The sequence below is a fragment of the Diabrotica virgifera genome, chromosome 5 (genome assembly GCF_917563875.1).
Source record: "Diabrotica virgifera virgifera chromosome 5, PGI_DIABVI_V3a".
Taxonomy (NCBI): Eukaryota; Metazoa; Arthropoda; class Insecta; order Coleoptera; family Chrysomelidae; genus Diabrotica; species Diabrotica virgifera.
In genome coordinates this window covers 231,652,734-231,674,524 of record NC_065447.1, presented here as the reverse complement: position 1 = coordinate 231,674,524, position 21,791 = coordinate 231,652,734, and the positions used below count along the sequence as shown (strand labels likewise).

The following is a 21,791-nucleotide window of genomic DNA, read 5'->3' as shown; positions in this document are numbered from 1 at the left end:
TGTATTTCTTTTTATTTTGGGAAATATGCCTAACTCAATTGAAAAATAGAAGTTAAAATGTTGTTTGGGATGTAAATTTTTATTGGGATACCAGCAAATTCCTTCTAGTATTACTCCAGAATATTTGTAGATAATTAAATGGTAGAGCTAAGAGTAAGGTTGGCTAGGTGCTACGTTTTCTCGACTTTACATTTTTTTCTAATGCTGTAAATAAAGCAGTTTACAAGGGAGTCAAAATATAGTGAATAACCCTGTAAGTACATTCATTGGGGCCGACCGACCGGCTCTGTCCCGTCATACAGCTGACCGACTATAATAACTTTGATTTATATTCAATTTAGAATGTGTGTACTGATTTTCAGCCTTAGTAAATGGATTTAATTACCTTGTAGGAAAGCAACTTTGATACCCTCTCAGTAACCCCTGTTCTACGTTTCGCTTGACCGACCGCAGTATGTTTCTCTGCACAATCACAGTAATCAACTGTGAAAAATTTAGTTTTAGTAAATTCAAAGAGATTTTTCAGCGCTGCCTCTCCGTCTATAAGGAACAGCAAAATATATGAATTGATGCAACTAATTTAACAGGGAAAAGTAGAAGGAAAATGGGACCAGGAAGTCGAAGGATTTCCTGGATGAAAAATGTACGTACGTGCTCAACACAACAATCACAAATCATTTCAGAGCAGTAGTGTGCAAAGAAAAATTATACTGGCGTCAAACAGCGACAGCTTGCATAAATGGAAAATCAACAGAAATATGCAAAATACAAAGAGGTGTCGGACAGGGTTGTATACTGTCCCCACTGTTGTTAAATTTGTATTCAGATAAATATAGTAATGAAACACAGACCTACTCACAATCATTTAATTATACTTTGACGACCGGTTTCGATCTCTACAATATACAGATCATCTTCAGGTCGGCGTTACAAGTAGTTAAATGCTACAATAAGAGAAAACTTGTGTTAGAACAATGTCTGATTGAAGATGTTAATAGAAAGCCAAATTTAAAAAATTTTAAAAAATTTTATAAAATTTTTTGAAATAAAGGTTTGCAACTGTTGACATTTCAGAATATTGGTATATACAAAGGCACACCTATGAGTAAAAATGCTCATAGGCATGTATGTGCAAATGGGTGCATACAGTTTGTGAATTTGTTGAGATTAAAATTTTTAACCATTAAAAAACAAAAGAAACATAAGCTGACTTAAATATGCTTCCAAATTCAAAGTAGTAATAATAAAAGAGATAGTAATATTGTTCTAATCTACTTACATGCCGTTACAAGGATTGCGTTGCAACTTAGTTGTTGTCATATTAGTACGTCCAAATTATGCTAATTGGTTTGTTGGGATAGTGATAGGGTAAACAGACATGTTACGTAGGTTACGTAGGTTTACCCTATCACTATCCCAACAAACCAATTAGCATAATTTGGACGTACTAATATGACAACAACTAAGTTGCAACGCAATCCTTGTAACGGCATGTAAGTAGATTAGAACAATATTACTATCTCTTTTATTATTACTACTTTGAATTTGGAAGCATATTTAAGTCAGCTTATATTTCTTTTGTTTTTTAATGGTTAAAAATTTTAATCTCAACAAATTCACAAACTGTATGCACCCATTTGCACATACATGCCTATGAGCATTTTTACTCATAGGTGTGCCTTTGTATATACCAATATTCTGAAATGTCAACAGTTGGAAACCTTTATTTCAAAAAATTTTATAAAATTTTTTAAATTTGGCTTTCTATTAACATCTCTTCAATCAGACATTGTTCTAACACAAGTTTTCTCTTATTGTAGCATTTAACTACTTGTAACGCCGACCTGAAGATGATCTGTATATTGTAGAGATCGAAACCGGTCGTCAAAGTATAATTAAATGATTGTGAGTAGGTCTGTGTTTCATTACTATATTTAATATGGACTCACATATGCAACCCATTCAATTTTTGTATTCAGATAGAATATTTAAGGAGCGCTGCATAATTTGGAATGGGGTGTGAAGGTTAATGGAATTCTGATAAATACAATCAGATATGCAGACGATACAGTTATTTTAAGTGATGATATGAATGGATTACAACACCTTTTAAATGCCATTGACACAGTGGGAAGAGAGTTTGGCCTAAATATAAACTGTTCAAAAACAAAATACATGGTATTTAGCCGTTTGGTCCATCAAGATTCACGTTTATATGTTGATGGTCATATAATTCAAAGAGTACCCAGTTTTAAATATCTTGGTTGCCATATTACTGAACAACTAGATCCAGATAAAGAGATAAAATGTAGAATCGAGATAGCCCGCACGACATTTTTAAAAATGGGGTCATTCTTCTGTAATGATACCTTGCAACTTCAACTTCGAAAGCGCATGATTAAATGCTACATTTGGTCAGTCCTCTTGTATGGTGTCGAAGCATGGACATTAAAAATATCCACCATTAACCGTTTGGAGGACTTTGAAATGTGGCTGCACAGACGTATTCTGAAAATACCATGGACGGCTATGCTGACAAATGTGGCAGTCCTTAAGAGAGCAAATGCTACCCGCGAGCTGCTTGATAACATCAAATATAGAAAGATGGCCTATTTTGGACACGTAGTAAGGGAAGACCGGTATAATAGTCTTATTATGATGGGTAAAATCAAAGGACGCAGAGGAATTGGTAGAAAGCAGGCCTCTTGTTTGAAGAATATCCGGGAGTGGACAGGAATAAAGAAAGCAGAACACCTATTTAGAATAGCTCGAGACAGAGACAGTTTCGCCATGTTAATCGCCAACGTCAAGGGGACTTGATAGGGCATGTTAAGAAGAAGTGTGCAAAGTAAAGCTTGCCATGATGGTCGCCAACTTCCGAAAGGGATAGGCGCTACAAGAGGAAGGACCAGAACTAAAAGCAGAGCTCTCATATATCAAGCCCTCAATAGACCAGACTTTGACATACTGGTCGCCAACCTCAGTAAGAGATGGAGGAGGATGATTGTTTAAATTCTTAAAAATGTTGCTTTTATTAAAATTGTAAGAATCAATGGAAAAGGTACATAGAATAAAAGAAACAGAGAAAATAGTCACATAAGGCATACAGTCAAGTTTATTCTATTCGGTATCAACATAAAATCTTCATTTAAGAATACGGCATATTTCCCAAAATTATATCAAATCTGTTAAATCTACTTTTACATAAATTAATCATAAATCATATTTACCAGTATTATACTTATTTAAAGAGCTATTCTCACTAGCATCAAATGTGCTATTTCTCTTCTACTACTACAAAGGAAGTAATATAGTCTATTCTAGTTTTGTCACAAAGTTCACCTCATCTATATCTGAGATTCAGAAACAATATGGATTTCAGATAGAGCCTGAGAACGAGAGTAACAAAAAGATCCGGTGAAAAATATACCTAATCTGTTATGACAAGACCAAAGTTGTTCTCAGACTCTATGCTAAACCAACAAGAAAGCTCAATAATTGGTGGTCCATGTAAGCACCGGTGGTCCACTTTTTATTACAGTGCGGTCCATATGCATCTCTAAGGCTTTTCCTCATACTTTGTTCCTTCGGTAGTGAAGTCTGTTAATTTCAAGAATTTGTGAAATATAACTTTACGGTGTAATACACTTCTGCAAGAAATTAACGCACCACCTTACAAATTTGTCATTTTTAATGTCTCCAATTTCTTACCTGTCGTCCGATTTAAGTGATTTTTTTAACATGCTAAAGCCTTATTCTTTAACAATATCGCTGTAATAATGTTGTACACCGAGTTTACCAATCAAACTGATTTTTTCTCAAATTTCGGGTCACCCTGTGGAATATTCTAGCATTTATAAAATTAAAATCCAACTATAGCCTCATGTTTTCTTAACATTCTGTTTTTTGATTCATTCGCTTATGTTGGATAATAAAAAAGTTAGGTACTTTAACAACTAGCCTTGTTTTTCATCAATTCAAGGTGTTTTTAAATAAGTATGGCAAACTATAAAGGGTAATTTACATGAAAAAATAATGACAGTTTGCTTTATAAATGTATGTCCGCAAATGCTTCGTTTCCGAAATAGGGGGTGTTGAAATTTTTCTTACAAACTAACGATTTATTTATTGCTCTAAAACCGGTTGAGGTGTGCAAATCCAATTTGGTGGATTTTAAGAGGTAGTTATTGTGCATTGTTTGACATACAATTAAGAATTTTATGTTCACCATTGGCGCACATAAGGGTCATATTACCCGTATGCGCGCCAATGGTGAATATTAAATTTCTAATTGTATATCAAAAAAATGCGCAATAACTACCTTTTAAAACCAACCAAATTTTATTTGCATATCTCACCGGTTTTAGAGCAATAAATAAATCGTCAGTTTGTAAGAAAATTTTTAACACCCTCTATCTCGGCAACGAAGCATTTGCGGACACACGTTTATAAAGCAAACTGTAAGAGAATGTTAAGAAAACATGACGCTACAGTTGGGTTTTAATTTCAGCATTTTATAAATGCTAGAATATTCCATAGGGTGACGCGAACTTTGAGAAAATATCACAGTTTGATTGGTACACCAGGTACACAATGACAATTTACCTATCTAGCAACAATATTATTACAGCGATATTGTTAAAGAATAAGGCTATGACATATTTAAAAAATCACCTAAAGATTAGGAAATTCAAAATCAAAAGTGACACACTTTTAAGGTGGTGTGTTAATTGTTTGGAGAAGTGTATAACTATACTATGGAATATTATCAGTACTTATTGAACAGTATCGTGTGCGGTATAGTCTATCAAGATATCTAAGAGACCTTGTTTATGGAATTTCACACTTCGAACAATAGCAGTCTCTTAGAGAGCTTGTTAGACTTTAACTGTGACTAATCAACCACCAGTTCACATTATACCTTTCGTCTTTACTCATATTATGAATTAAACTACTTGTACGGAAAAAGCAAAGAGATGCATTTGGAATCGCAATACATATCCTTGTAGAGTATAAGTTTACGGAAACTTTTAACTTAATTCTAATGCTTAAACGTTAGAGAGCTGGGTTAGCTTTTTTGGGCTATCACAAGGGCTTTTACGTTAGTGAGTTTTCAGCTCTTTGGCTCTTATTTTCCTTATTTATCATAAAATCATAATGTTTGTTTTGTGCTGCATTGTGCTACGTACACAAGACGAGTAACAATAGTTTTTTTTTTAATTTGAGTATTTAGCTTGGTAGGCCTTACGGAGCTGCTGATATGTTCAGTATGGCGTGAAACGGTTGTAACTGCTACGATACATCTGAAAAAGAAGACATATTATATATTAATAACTCAGTTTTAATTATAGCTGTTTATATTATGTGTTACGTCCCCTAACATATATTTTTTTGGCATATTATTAATTATTTCGTTTCGTATTTAGTTTAATTAACGTGTGTGTGTCTTTACTTTACGCAACTGATACGGTTGTGTAGATACCGCCCTACCAGAGTGTGCAGCGCGTACAGAACCGTATCAACCATTGCCCTACGCCCTACAGGTAGTGGCTGGAGCTGTACCGGTGCACATTCTGACAGAGGAGAGGGTACGAATGCATCGAAGGGGTAACCGGGGTAACGGAGCTATAGGTTCAGGACCAGAGGAAAGAAGAAGAAGCCTGGAAAGTTGGCAGGATCAGTGGTCAAGAGAAACAGGCAAAGACACCTGGACGAGGACCTTTATCCATAATGTAGTGAGGTGGTATGAATGCAGACACAGGCGCGTCAAGTATTATTTCACACAATTTTTAATGGGCATCGATCCTTTCGGTCATATACATATATCGTATAAGGAATACCGAGGATGATCTGTGTACCGAGTGTGGAGTGGTGGATGACGCGCACCATGTGATATTCGTATGCCCTGTATATCATGCAGGGCGAACCTCGCTACAGCTGAGGATGGGGTCCCCTCTGGGTGAGCCCCAAGAATGCACAAAGCCAGTACAAATGAAAAAATGTTTGACTTGATCATTGGATTTGTCACCGAAACGATGAAGCATAAGGAAGAAAGAGAAAGGAGACTCCAACAAAGATAATCCGTTTGTATTTCTTTTGAACATGTGTCGTTCTGTGTCAACCGGGGTGGGTAGCCAATATACAACTCCCACTTCTGCCGAGGCAGAGGCCTTTTAACATAAATAATGTTTAATCCTAGTGTTAGTAAATGTTAGATGTGTTTAAAAAAAAACAGTAAAATCCTGTATAAAAGGTATATTTAAAATCCCTCAAAAGGGCCACATCAAAATCACATAACTAGTTTTCGACTAGTTTGCCAGTCATCATCAGTACTTACGTGCAATGTACATGCTAACCACCAAGATATTATTTAACAAAAATATGTGGGTCAAAGCCCAGTAAAAGTAGTCCGTCAAGGAAACATTGGTTTAAAATGCTACATTAAGTGTGGATGTTTAAAATATTTAGCTAATCTGCCCCAGGCAACATCTGAGCTGTGGATTTGACTTGTTCACATGTTGAAAGTATGACGGCAAGTGACGAAAGTCATACTTTCAACATGTGAACATCCAAACATCTCTGCATTAACACACTAAGGCCAAACAAAGCTTCCCGTGTTCATAAGTCCACTTCTGAATCCAAACGGTGTGGCACTTATGTCCTCTTCTAATTTATTAAAGATTCTTTTGTGAATTATTTTTAAAAACACTTTCAATGTGTGGCTCATCATTGCTATAGTCCTGCGGTCTAAACACTCTCTGGCATTATTCGTCTTCGGGATTGTGACAAAAGTAGACATAAGCCATTTCTTTGGTATGATGCTTCATGATAATGTTTCATGATAATGTGTACCAAACTTGAGTAAGTTGATCAAATTGTCTACCTTGGATATCAGTTAAATTGTAGCGCAGAGAGTCACGGTGAAATTAGATCTAGAATTTAGCAGGCCAGAGCCGCTTTCAGAAGGATGTCCAGGGTATTACGTTACCGATACCTAAAATTGGCACTGCTGATCCGCCTAATTCGCTGCTACGTGTTCTCGGTCTTACTTTATGGTGTCGAGTCTGGGACTGTGAATAAAAGTGATCTAAGTCTTGAGGCTTTCGAGATGTGGTGCTATAGAAGGATTTTAAAAGTTTCTTGGGTGGAGAAGACTCAAAACTCCACAATACTAGAACGTCTAAACAAGACTACCGAGATTATAAAAAGCACCAAGAAGAGAAAGCTGGAGTACTTCGGATGTGTAATGAGAGGTCCCAAAAATAGGTTGCTACAAAATATTGTCAGGAAAAATAGCAGGCAAACGCAGTCCAGGACGAAAAAAGACTTCATGGTTGAACAACTTGTGATATTGGTATGGAATTTCTAGAAGCATGCTATTTAGGGTGGCAGTGAATCAAATTAAGATAGCTATGACGGTAACCAACGTTCTGAAAGGACATGGTACATGAAGCAGAAGAAGAATGATATGAAAAAGTATTTCTGCTATAAAAAAAATTCTACTTACCCCATATCCAGTTATCGGTCCGATTCCATGTCCCAAATAAGGATCTCCGTAATCCCTGCCATATCCTGCAACCGCCGCGTACCCAGCCACTGGTTGGGCGGCTGCCGCTGCTCCATATCTCGCAGCTACCGCTGTGTAGCTCGCCGCTGCCGCGTAGCTCGCCTGTTGAGCAGTCGATAGGGGTGTTTTTAGTAAGGGTGTCGCTGCGGCTGCTGCTGCGGCTGCCTAGAACAGATACAGAGCCATGCAATATGCCATGCACACCCAAAGCGCATTGTAGTTCCTCTTACTGCTAATGGTATTATACAGTGCCGGCAAAAAATCTTTAAAAAGTGAATAAAACGCATAAATCAGGATAATTACTATTTTAATTTTACAAATGAATACTTTGTCACCCTTGTAGTCGATGACAAACTAAATTCCCTTGGGCATGGACTGAGCAAGGTTTAAGAAATATTCTCCTTTGATGGTTATCCACAACCTCTTCAATTCCTCTTTCAGCTGATTTATGTTACTCGGTCGACTCTGTAACCTTATTTTTCATAATATTCCAGGAGTTTTCGATGAGATTAAGGTCGGGGGAATTACCCAACCATTCCAATACGTTGATATTGTGATCATTCAAGAAGTTCGTCACTGTCATCTTTTGAGCAAGGGCACCATCGTGCATAAACAAGTCACATTTGTGATTTTTCCAAAAGTTCAATAAATTTTGTTCTAGAGCAGTCACGTAGTTGCTTGCTCTCATTGGAACATTCTCAGGCAAGAAATACAACCCTGCCCTTCCTTTATTTTCACTAAACACACTCCATACAATTATACTTTCAAGATGTTTGACGATTTTAGCTTTGAACTTTGGATCGTACCTTGACGCGGTGAGTGGACCACGAACAAATTTGGAACTTCCTCTTACTAACCTGGACATACTTTCGTCACTGAACATGACCTTTTTCCACTGTTTAGGTGTTCAGCTAATCTTCGTCGAAAGGCGCAGACAGAACGCATGCAATTTTTCTTCGAATTTAGTTATTTATTTGGCAATGTAAAGATTTTTTGTCGGCACTGTAAATATTATACATTAACTGGGAGACATAATGAATGTGCTATTTTGATTTACCTGTAGTATAAAGGAAAAATCAGACTGCTTAATCAAGACAAATCGACCGTCTTGAAATAATCACTACATCAGATTTAGTACGTTGTCAATTATTGTAAAAACAGTACTATCAAATATAGTCCATGTAATGAAGCTTAAAATAGGACAAAACCTCGCAATTTTTACAGAATGGATCGATTTGCTTGAAAAGTTGAGAATAAGTAGTGGATACTCCAAGGATAAAAATCTATATCATGCCGAAAGGCGCTTTTACCATGGGGGTGGTTGCCACCCCATCTCAGGGGTGGAAATTTTTTATTATATTGTAATCACAAAAGTTGGTAAAAACGTTCATTCTTAGCAAAAAACGTTCTATACATTTTTTCAATAAAATTGATAGTTTTCGATTTATTCGCTATCGAAAGTGTTGGTTTTATATCGAAAAAATCAATGTTTTTAATAAGTTTTCTGCTAATAACTCCAAAAGTTTTCGTTTTATCAAAACAACTTTACTTAACAAAAATGTACCTTTTGAAAAAATAAACAAAAACTTGTTTTTAGATTTTCTTTAAGACCAATAGTAATCGAGCTATACTTTATTATATGATGGCTCTTCTTCGTCAAATGCTAAATATTGTAGTTTCAAAGTCAAAAGACGAGAAAACTATGCATTTTTCGAGGACAACTTGTTTAAACTAATTTAAAGTATTAAAAATATCTATCTCCAGAAATAAAAAGTATAATGAAAAGAATGTCAGTCCCTATTTTTTTTCAGCAAAAAAGTGATTGGAAGCAACCCCCTAATCACCACCCTAATTAAAATTAGTCATTGATTTTATTTGGTCTTTTTTTATTTATGTATTATTAATAGGTTCTAGAAGTATCACCGGCTTAGAATGAATAGTTTTAAAAAAAATGGAGTTAAAAGCAAATAACGAATTTTTGTAGTTTGGAAAAAATTGTCTTTTCTTCAGAATAACAAGATTAGCATCAGAGATACGAAAAAATGTTTAAATATGAAATTGTAGCCGATTTAATTTCCAAAAACCTGGTTTGCAAAAATTTTTTCTACAGCAAAAATTGAGTGAGCTATCGGCAATTAAAACTTGTAATAACATGCAAAAACCACCTTTACCAACCCTTTCAAAGTCACCTCTTTTTGCGACTGAGGATTTTAACAATAATTAATATTAATAGCCTTGTAAACCTTATAAAAACCTACAAAATTCTTTTTTACCAAACTTCTAGGATCAAAATTAAAAATATTAGGGTTAAAAAATCAATATATTTTTTTTTTGAAAAAAAAAGTAGAAATCCAATTGGAAGCATAATAATGTAAGTTAGCGGTGTTTTTAGTCATTGGCCTTATTCATTCTTATTTATTTATGTATTATTAATAGAGTTTAGATGTTTGACTGGCTTAGAATGATTAGTTTTTAAAAACAGGAGTTAAAAGCGAATAACGAATTTTTGTAGCTTGGTAAAAAAATGCCATTTTCTTCAGAATATAAAGATTAGCATCAGAGATACGAAAAAATGTTTCAATATAAAATTGTAGGTTATTCAATTCTCAAGAACTTGGTTTGAAAACATTTTTTCTACGGCAAAAATTGAGTGAATCGTAAATGAGTATACCTATCAAAACATTGATTTTTTCGATATAAAACTAACATTTTCGATGGCAAATAAATCGAAAACTGTTAATTTTATCAAAAAAATGTATAGAACATTTTTTGCTTAGAATGAATGTTTTTATCAACTTTTGCGGTCAAAATATAATAAAAAATTTCCACCCCCGAGATGGGGTGACAACCACCCCCATGGTAAAAGCGCCTTTCCGCATCATATATATTTTGATCCTTGGTCTATCTACTACTTATTTTCAAATTTTCAAGCAAATCTATCCATTCTGTAAAAATTGCGAGGTGAAAAGCTTCGGTTCCTGGCCTAATAGCAAAGTTGATAATGTGACCATAAAACATAGTTCATGAGGTTTTTCATAACTGAGAAATTGGATTTTGTTTTCGTGTTCTAATTGAAATGTGCATGTTGTCTTACTTTCTAAACGAACTAAGTCCCTTTCAGACTAAGACACTGGTGTTTGACACCGGTGTCTTCCAAATTGTAGCAAAGCATTGTTTTAAATGAACGACTACAGACGAGCCACTTTGGGTGTGGCTGATTTTAGTGGCTCAACAATGCTTTGCTGCAGTTGCAATTGAACACCGGTGGCGGACACCGGTGTCAGACACCAGTGTCTTAGTCTTAAAGGGTACTAAGGGAATTAAAATTTTGTTCTGCAACTACTTATAAAAAATGAACGGAATAAACTACTTTATGAATAAAACTCGGATTGACTGAAAGTTTTTTAATGACGGTTGGTTTGCAAGTTTGCAAGGCTCTTCACAGAGTCCCTACCTATTTAATCTTGTTAGGGATGTACTTAATTAAATTAAAAAAAAAAGCACTGGATGAAGCAAACGGAGGCATAAAAATAGGAAATAAAGATAAGGAACGACTTGATTATGGAAAGAGCCGGGGTCAGTATAGTCTCAAAACAGATTTAAGAACAAATACTGCAATGGTTTGGTCACGTTAGAAGTATGGAAAATATGTGGGACGGAGGATAGAGCTGTTAGAAGTTGATGAAAGGAGAGGTAGAGGAAAACCGAGGAAAGATGTGTGGCAGACGGCTTTAGGTGAAAAAGACGCGATTTACAGAAATGGGTCGCGAAGAGGAGTAAGGAATAGCGATCCTTAAAAGAGAAAGTTGAGCAAGACAAGACAAAATATCAAAAATATACCAAAGTATAATTATTGCAGAATAAAGATCTAAATATAAAAAGGGAGAATAAAGTGGCTAAAAAATCTGGCTACTTAATACTGAATACAACGTATTAAGTGTGTAACGATATACAGTACGTCATAAAGTGAGTAACGCATAAATTCATTATTAGCTAAATAAAAACATTATTAGCAATTCCCGAAACAGGTCGATTTTTGTTTTTAAATTACGATTTTTTGGCATACCTATACAGGGTGAGGCAGATAAAGGGCCTATTAGAAATATCTCGAGAACTAAAGATAAGAAAATCATGAAAATAGGAATACAGGTGTTTTGAGGTATTAACTATTTAATGAAAATATTTTGGTCTCTTTGCTACTTCCGGTTATACCGGAAGTTGATTGTAACTTCGTTTTTTAAATAGGACACCCTGTATATTTTTACATTTTTGGATTCTGCTCGATGTCTTCTTTCTTAAAATATGAGGTTTTGTAATATTATACAGGGTACTTTAAAAGATAATTACGGTTTTTTATAAATTTTGTAACAAACTTCACACCCTGTAGAATTGTACTGATTTGATATCAAAACTCCATTTATGTTCAAGTGATTTTTGATATAGTCTCTTATTATTAAAAATTAATAATAAAGCGAAATGTTTAATTTTAGTATACAGGGTTGGTCGAAACTCGGAATGAGATTTTGCTAAGTTTTCTTAAACGGAACACCCTATATTTTTGTATTGTAATGAAATGATATTTTATAGTACTTTTTTATTTCTTAAGCATTCCCTATACCTAACTGCTTTAATTTGTAAGTTATTCGTAGTTCTTTAAGCCAAACATTAATTGCAACAAAAATTACGTGAAATTTTATTAGATTTGCCGTGAAAATATTCAATCATAAATAATTTTTCTAAAATAAACACATATTAATCTCGACTGACCCTTAATTTATTAATACTGGTTGATATATCAAAACACCTACGTATTTAAGATTGCTGGTGTGTTTAATATACAATATTCTATCTAGTTGGCTATGACTTTGACACTACTTTGCTTTGCTTAAACATTCTACTATTTTTGAAGTTCCAGTTGCTTTGGGACACATTTTTACGGTACAAACATCTGTCATTTGTCAACTTCCTCCCTTCCACTTCCCCCACCACTTATTTTTAAATAGGGAATAGGGGTAGTGTGATAGCTCATTTGAAAGCTTATTCAATTCTCTATTCATTAATATCAATATTGACATAAACATTTATACAGGGTGTCCAGGAAAAATTATTTTGAATTTAATTAATTGACACAAAAAGAAGAATGTATGTAATTTATTTAATTCAAAATACATTCTACTGCTCTCACAAAACAGAAAAAAAGTTTTTTGATAAACAGACAGTTTTTCGCTCAATTTCAATGTTCAAGCTTCCACCCATCTGAATATTGAATATTGAATTTAAGCAACAAACAATGTTTATTTATCAAATAAACATTTTTTATGTTTTCTGTCAGCAGTAGAATGTTTTTTGAGTAAAATAAATTACATACATTCTTCTTTTTGTGCCAATTAATTAAATTTAAAATAATTTTTCTTGGACAACCTGTATAAATGCTTATGTCAATGTTGATATTACTGAATAGAGAATTGAGTAACCTTTCAAATGAGCTATCATACGACGCCTATTCCCTATTTAAAAATACAGGGTGGGGGAAGTGGAAGGGAGGGAGTTGACAAATGACAGATGTTTGTACCGTAAAAATGTGTCCTCCTTGGATTAAAAATTGACCTGTTTTTTTATTTTCTTAAAATCTAATAAATACTGCCAAATATCGAGGTGGGTACTTTTGTTTGGCCCACTCTGTATATCATACTAGTGACGTCATCATGAAAGGGTATTAAATTCTCCATTGAGTAATATAAACATTAATATAATTATTTATACAGGGTGTCCAAAAAAAATTTTTGAATTAAATTAATTGACACAAAAAGAAATATGTACGTAATTTATTTAATTCTAAATACTGCTGTCAGTAAACAGAAAAAATTTTTATTTGAAAAACAAACATTGATTTCCCCTAATTAAATCAAAGAATATAGACGTGAGTTATAAAATATAAAAGTCATAAAAACTTGTTGTTGATACTTGTATAGCTATTCAACATATTTTTATGAATCTGTGAATGAATTTAATTATTTGATTAAATGTTCAAACTGCCGAGAGGCAGGTGGCAGCTTTAACATTTAATTCAAGCGAAAAACAACATTTTTTTCTGTTTTTTGACAACATTTAAATGTCTTTTGAATTATATAAATTACGTACATTCTTCGTTTTGTCTCAATTATTAAAAAAAATGGACATCATGTATAAATATTTATATTAATGTTTATATTTCTGAATAGAGAATTGAATACCCTTTCAAATGTGCAATCACATGACCCCTATTCTAATTTAAAAAAATCATCGATTACGTCATCACGCCCAGATGGATTACGTCACTAGTATGATATATTATGCCAAAAAATCGTAATTTAAAATCAAAAATCGATCTGTTTCGGGAATTTCTAATAATGTTGTTTATATGTTTATTTAACTAATAATGAATTTATGCGTTACGTTATGGACGCACTGTATTTATTATAAACACTGCCTTAAATAGTGCACAACATTTATGAAACTGGCGGTTGTAAAATAGTATATAGGTACGTAAAAGTCATAAAAACTTGTTGTTGATACTTGTATAGCTATTCAACATATTTTTATGAATCTGTGAATGAATTTAAATAGTACTCATTACTACAATACTACTATTTGCACCTATAAACTTTGCACATTTACAATAGAACTGAGTTATGATTATTGACATTTAATGGTCAGTGACAACATGCCGTCTAGTAAAACATTCAAGAAGATGCACATTGACCCGTTAACATAAAATCAAGAAGAAATATGATATTAATATCTACTAGGAGAGGAAGAATATATAAAAAAAAATTTTAATAGTTGGTAAAAATATTTTTATAGTTAGCCTTGTGTCTATTACGTATTATTAATAAATGTTTTATGGGATGGTATACGGTGTGGAAACAAAATAATATGAAAATATACTTGGTCCAATTATATTACGAACAGAAGATAAGAAATTTCAGTTAAAATATTGGGGTTGGTTTTTGGAATTTCTAAAATTGCTTGATGCTATCAGAATCGGTTACTTAAGATTACTCAAGATTATGTAGAAAAAATACTAAAGTACATATTAGTAAAAATACTAAAGACTATATAGAACTTATAACTTTTAGAATTCACTTTATATCGTATTCCTTCTGTGTAAAAATGGTCTAGGAACTAGAGGCGCTATCACTATTATAGAAACTTTCATGGCTGCGTAATAGTAGAAAATGGTGTGGTTCCACAGTAGAAAAATTATTTCGTGAAAATCTAATATAAGATGTTGGTCAGAACTCAAAAATGAGACACTACACCATTCCTACCCAGAAAACAATCATTTACTCATTTCTATTTAGGGATACAACAAAGAGAATTTCTTACTGAAATCTTTAAAACATATTTTTGTAGAAAGTGAGATAACTTTCAATCTATATACAACAACAAAAACAAAAAACATCGAATAAAAATATCAATAATGTAAATAAGTACTGGGTGATCGGATAAGTAATCTCCTTTGAAAGGAAAAACATGTTTTCCAGAAAATTTTAATCAATACATTCTCCTTATAGCTCAATACAACGATTCCAACGATTTTCCATAAAATATTCTTTATGCCGTCCGAATAATACAATTCTGGAAGCTCTGCAAAACAATTATTTGTTTCGTCCATTATCTCTTTCGAACACATATTAATCAAAGGGAGCCAAATCAGGAGAATCAGCGGGATGAGAAAGCAATTCGAAGCCCCACTCATGAATTTTTGCCATTTTCATAACGCTCTGAGTTGGTGCATTCTGTTGGAGAAAAAACTGTTTTCTTCTGCATATGGAGCCGTTTCTTTCTGTGTTCCTGCTTCAATTTTTTCGATAATGCACAATAATATTGGGCTATTGACATTTTTATTATTTTTTTAAGATAATCAATTAAAGTTATGCCTTTGCAATCACAAAATTTCCGGCCCATTGAGCCACTCTTGGCAGCTTCGAACACTTTTATACACTTTTTGCGGCTTAAGTCCACTGCCGTGCGTTCATTCGGTTCTCTGGTGTAGAGTAGCGAGTAGCAGATCCAGGTTTCATCGACGGTTACCAATCGACGCCTAAAATCTAACGGATTGTGCTTCATAAGGTCCAAACACTGCTGAGAAGTAGTTACACGATCATGTTTTTGGTCAATGTTCAACAAACGCTGCAACCACCAGCAAGAGCTTTTTTCATATTCAAAACTTCCTTAAAAATATGACTAGTGCTTCTTCTTCTTCTTCAAGTGCCGTCTCCTAATCGGAGGTTGGATATCATCATCACTATCTTTACTCTATCCACCGCTGCTCTAAAGAGTTCTATAGAACTGCATCTAAACCAGTCCCTTAAATTCTTTAACCATGACACTCTCCTTCTTCCTATACTCCTTCTGCCTCTTATCTTTCCCTGCATTATCAGTCTTAGCATTTCATATCACGGTCCCCTCATTACGTGTCCCAGATATTGTAACTTTCTTATTTTTTTTTTTTTTTTTTTTTATTTACACAAATAAACCCGCATCAACCACTAAGGGTTATTAGCGGGGGGACATACACAAACAGTAAGATACATATTATTATATAAAAATGCTTTACAATCTGGTGTATTGTTTAGTCATTTTGAGATAATTTAATAAGGAGTTTAGGTTTGAAGTCAGTACACTTTTAATATTGTCACTAAGAGCACACGCGATCCTTTCTTTCTGGTACACTGGACACTCGATAATTATATGTTTCACTGTCAGTTGCGTGTTGCAATTGGTACACATCGGAGCGGCCTCCTTGTTCAAGATATGCTTGTGTGTTAGTAACGTATGTCCTATTCGGAGTCGGTTGATGATGACTTGGTCTTTTCTATTACTTGGTAACATGAGTTTAGTTCCTACTTGACTTAGGCATTCTTTTAGTTTGTTGTTAGTCTGATCCCAAGTAGTTTGCCACGTTCTGTGGACATGACCTTTGATATTTACTTTGTGATCAGTCCAAGGTATTTGATCTGTGATAGAAATACTTTGGTCGGTAGTTGCATTGCTTGCTAGAGAGTCCACTTCCTCGTTGCCAATTATTCCCATATGGGAAGGTACCCAGATGAAGAAAATATCTTTCTGTTGATTCTGTAGATAAGATAATTCTTCTTTGATTTTGAGAAGAATAGCGTGAGTTGTATATAGCTGTTTTATCCCAAGTAATGCGCTCATTGAATCGGTGATAATCACAAATTTGCTTTCATGGATAGAACCACATTTTTTCATTGCCTGGTGAATTGCTGTAAGTTCTCCGGTATATATACAACAATTTGTTGGGATTCGTACGGTAGACTTGATGTTTCCGCAGATATAAGCTGCAGCATGTCCTTCATCACATTTGGAAGCATCAGTGAAGATTCGATGAGTTGTTGGGTATTTGGAAATTAAATTTTTAAAAGCTTGCTGGATAAGGAAAGGATGTGTGGAATGTTTAGGGAGATCTTTTAGAGACATATCTATTTTTGGAGGTTTGATCATCCAGGGAGGAAAATTTACATGAATGGGTATAGTGAGACTCAACTGTTCTAAATTAAAACCAATACGTTTTGTTCGCTCAGGAAATGGTAGCATATTTCTTGCAATGTTTTCGTAATGATCAGAAGATATATTTGTTCTGTAGAATATTGTTGAGTAGGTTACGTTGCTTTTGTTTGCTGAAATTCTGGCAACGTAATTCAGTGATAGAAGTTGCCTTCGTTGGCTTAAAGGGAGTTCATTAGCCAGAACTTGTAAACTACTTACTGGACTAGTTCTTGTGGCACCTAAAACCAATCTCAAGCACGTATTTTGAATGTAGTCAAGTTTTTTTAAAGATGTTTTGTTAGCAGTATCGTAGCATAAACAGCCGTAGTCTAATTTACTTCTTATTAATGATCTATATAGATTAAGTAAAGTTGTTGTATCAGCCCCCCAAGAGGTATTTGACAGCATTTTTAGTAGGTTAATTCTGGATTGGCAAGAACGTTGCAGATTCGTTACGTGGTTTTTCCATTTTAAGTCACGTTCAAAAGAAAGTCCTAAGAAATTTATTTCTTCTGACTGCTTCAGCATAACTCCGTTAAGTGTTAATTGAATATTAGGATAGTCTTTCCTTTTGCTAAAAATTAAATAACGTGTTTTTTCGCCAGAAAATATAAAACCCGTGTTTTGCGACCAGTTTTCAATTGTATGTAAGGCCGTTTGCAATATATGTGATCCCAGAGTTACATTATTTGTTTTTAGATAAATGACTAAGTCGTCTGCATATAGGCTAGTAAATACAGGCAGCTTTATTTGATGTATAATACTATTTATTGCAATCAGAAAGAGTGTAGGACTTAGAGTAGATCCTTGTGGAGTGCCATTTTGCAGTACTCGTCTGGAAGATGTGAATCCATTAGCTCTAACTCGAAAAGTTCGTGTTTCTAGAAAATTTTTAATAAACGACAACATATGCCCTTGGACATTCCATTCTTGAAGTGTTTTTAGTATAAGATGTCTCCATGTTGTGTCAAAAGCTTTTCTTATGTCAAAAAATACGGCAATAAGTTTTTGATTGTGCAGAAAAGATTCATGTACAGCTGATTCAAGGGTTATTAGATTGTCTGTTGTGGATCTACCCGTACGAAATCCACTTTGTCTGATACTTATTAGGTTATTGTTTTCGAGATACCATTTAAGACGATAATTAAGGATTTTTTCTAAAAGTTTGCAGGTACAGCAAGTAAGTGAGATTGGACGATAGGAATTTGGATCGTCTTTTGGTTTATTATATTTAAGGATTGGAATTATAGTTGCTTGCGACCATAGATCAGGAAAGTCGTGCTGAATGAACATATTATTAAAAATATCAACTAATATTAGTTTTGCATTTAGAGGAAGATTTCGTAAGAAAAGAGGGTGGATATCATCAGGTCCTGGCGTCGAATTTTTTGCGCTTAAACAAAATTCTAATTCTTGAAGACTTATGGGTTTGTTTATTGGATTGTCGCTCTCGGTGATTTGTATATTTGACGATTCCATTAGATTTTTATATTCTAAAAAAGATATGCTATAGTTGGAATCACTAGAATTAAGTTCATATATATCTGCTAGTATTTCTGGAATAGCTACCTTGTTTGAATGCATTTGGTTATTGTATGATAGCGTATCTATGCCTCGGAAGTATTTTGTTCCTTTTATTCTGCGTACTTTGTTCCATATGTCGCCTATGGGAGTGGAAGGATTTATTGAAGCCACATACTTTTTCCAACTGTCTCGTTTTCCTTTCTTGATTAATTGTCTGCTTTTTGCTCTGAGATTTTTAAAAATTATAAGGTTATCGATAGTTTTATGTTTCTTATAAACGTTGAAAGCGTGTTTAGACAAAGTAAGTGCTTGCGCAATTTCGTTATTCCACCAAGGAACTGGCTGCCTTTTACTAGATTTTGTTTTTCCCACTGCGATTGTTGCTGCAGAAATAATAATATTATTAAATAGTTCCAGATTTTCGTTTGCGGTATTGGTTAAATTAAAGTTGTTTGTTTGTCCTTCTATAAGTGTTCGATACAAATCCCAGTCAGCTGACTTTATTTTCCATGTTTGGTGAATTGGAAAAGTCAATATATCATTAGTATCTATGTTTATTGTGATAGGGAAATGATCACTATCATATAAATACCCCAATGTGTCCCAGTATAATAAAGTAGCTAGCGACGGACTGCATAAAGAGAGATCTATAGCTGAAAATGTACCATTGTATGAATTTAACCTAGTAGATTTGCCAGTGTTCAGTAACACTAAATTTAAATTGTCGATGAGATTGTTTAAGAGATTACCACATTTGTCGGTTTTGTTACTTCCCCAGGTACTGTTGTGACAGTTAAAATCGCCTAATATTATTTTTGGGTGTGGAATTTGGTTTAAAACATTGCTTAGTTCAGTTATATCTAAATCAGTAGGATGAGGTAAGTATACGTTGCAAATATTAATTTTCATTTTGTGGGTGACTGACACTGCAACTATTTCCAGGTTTGTTTGCAGTTGTATTTCGGATGACTCTATGTCATCCCTTACGAAAATTGCTGTTCCGCCGCTTGAATGACCTGTAACTCGGTTTCTTAGAAAAGGAACATAATTTTTTAATGTTACATTTTGATGTTTGAAATGGGTTTCTTCTATGCATATGACTAAAGGAAGATAATCGTTTATAAGAAGCTTGATGGATTCTATATGGGTAAAATAACCATTGAGGTTCCACTGTAATATGAATGTATTATTGGCCATTTTAACCATTTACTTGAGAACTTGATTCGTAGTCAGTTTCGTCAGTAGAAGAAAGACTGCTTAGAAGTAGTTTCTTCTTCAATCTGGTAATATTGTTTTTTAAACTTTTATTTTGTGTTTGAGAATATATAAAGTTTAGAATTTCTTTGATTTCATCGCTTTCATTTGAATAATTTTTAGCAATAAGTTCAGGATGTTTTGAGTGAAGGGAATTTGACAGAAAATCACATATTTCATGAAAAGAAAGTGTGAAGGAAGGGATTCTATTTTCAATTTTTTCTTTAATTTCATTGAGAATATCTGGAATAGAATCTTGAGTTTTAGGCTTTTTATTTTTTTGTTTTTCAGTAGTGGGAGGAGGTAGGTCATTTTCAAGGATTTCGGGAGAAGTGGAAATTTGTCTTTTAGTAACATGAATAGCTTCAGAGATTTTTCTATCGCTTTCAATTACTGAATCTTGGGATATTTGTGGTTGTGACGAAATCTGTAGTTCTTTGTATGTTTGTAAGGAAGTGGTTTGGTCGTTTGTGGCTGATGTTAATTCGTGATTTTTTGTGATGTTAAGTTTCGGTTCCTTTAATGTCTGGGTACCTTCTTCGTGTTCTTTCCGTGGTTGTTCTTCTGGCTGGCTATATTCTTTATTGGCAGAGTTGGGTACGTTCACTGGATGGTCAGTTTCCGTTTGATTAATTGGACTACTTAATGATGATAAAGAAGGACAGTCAGAATCTTGATGTCCGACCGTCTTGCATCTGGAGCAGTTTAAACCGTCTATGGAAATGTATATTCTATATGATGTATTGTCGAATGAAATTAGGAATGAGTCAGGAATCGATGCATTTTCTAAAGGACTTATGAAGATTTGCCTTCTAAAGCTAAGCACGTGGCTGTATTCCGGGTCTTGCATGCCTACTCGTAGAAACGTCATGTTGGAGACGGATTTTATACCCATAGTTTTTAGATGGTCTTCAATTATGCTATTAGGTATAGTAGGACATACACTTGATATGATTAATCTCTGGGCAGGAGTTATTAATCTTCTTACTTCAATTTGGTTGCCGTCAATAATTACATGTTTGTGGGAGCTAAGAAATTGGTCAACTATATATTTAGACGAGAGGTAGATGCAGATGCGGTTGTTTGCGATTCTGGATGCCCAAATAACGTTTTTGGGCTGTACTATTGATCCAACAGCTTTTACATATTCGAAAACTTGTATTCCTTGTATGGTTGAAAGTATGATACCTTGGTCTTTTGAAGGATGTTTAAAACTGTTTAATGCATGAGAGTAAGAGATATGTGACGTAGTCGGTGTATTTCGTGAAGTAGTAGCTAATTCCGGTTCAGCCATCGTCCCGTTGAAAATTTACATGCATTGGAACAGCGGATCTGAAGCCGGACCTGGCCTCTTAACAAAATTAGACGGCAGCCTAATTACTTGAATCAGCAAAAAGTTGTTGTCGATAATCGATAATTTGGATTGAAATCGATAAAATATTGCCTTTTAACTTCTGATTTTATGGTTAGATATAAATAATGCAATTTTGTACTCACAGAATCGTTGGTTTTTTAACACACTGTCACATTTAAACTTTATCTTGCAAACAATGTAAAAATTAAATTATATTTCAACTTTTAACTACTTGATTTTATAAATTTGTCAGGACCGATATAAAGCTGTAAGATTTGCTTGCCATCAGGAAGTTTCTTATTTTTATTGTGTTTATTATTTCGCATTCTTTACCCATTTCTCGCAGTACTTCCGTGTTCGTTTTCCTCTGTGTCCATGCTATTCTAAGCATCCTTCTGTAACACCACATTTCAAATGACTGTAGCTTATTTATGTGCTCTTGCTTTAATGTCCAGCTTTCAAGTCCATATTGTAGTATCGAGAACACGTAGTATCTTAAAGCTCTTACTCCGTTCTAAGCGAAGGTCTTTGTTGCAG

The 21,791-nt window shown here is 34.1% G+C and overlaps 1 protein-coding gene across 1 annotated transcript in view; it reads right to left on the bottom strand.

Moving 5' to 3' along the window:
- Positions 1-1,211: 1,211 nt before the first annotated feature.
- The window catches only part of LOC126884707 (RNA binding protein fox-1 homolog 3), a 519,785-nt gene continuing 499,205 nt past the window's right edge, over positions 1,212-21,791 (bottom strand). Inside the window, exons 8-9 of the mRNA XM_050650828.1 lie at positions 7,508-7,732; positions 1,212-5,303 (exon numbers count right to left, since the gene is read on the bottom strand). Of these exons, the coding sequence (XP_050506785.1) occupies positions 5,265-5,303; positions 7,508-7,732 (264 nt within the window). The 3' untranslated portion in view covers positions 1,212-5,264. The remainder of the gene's footprint in view (positions 5,304-7,507; positions 7,733-21,791) is intronic.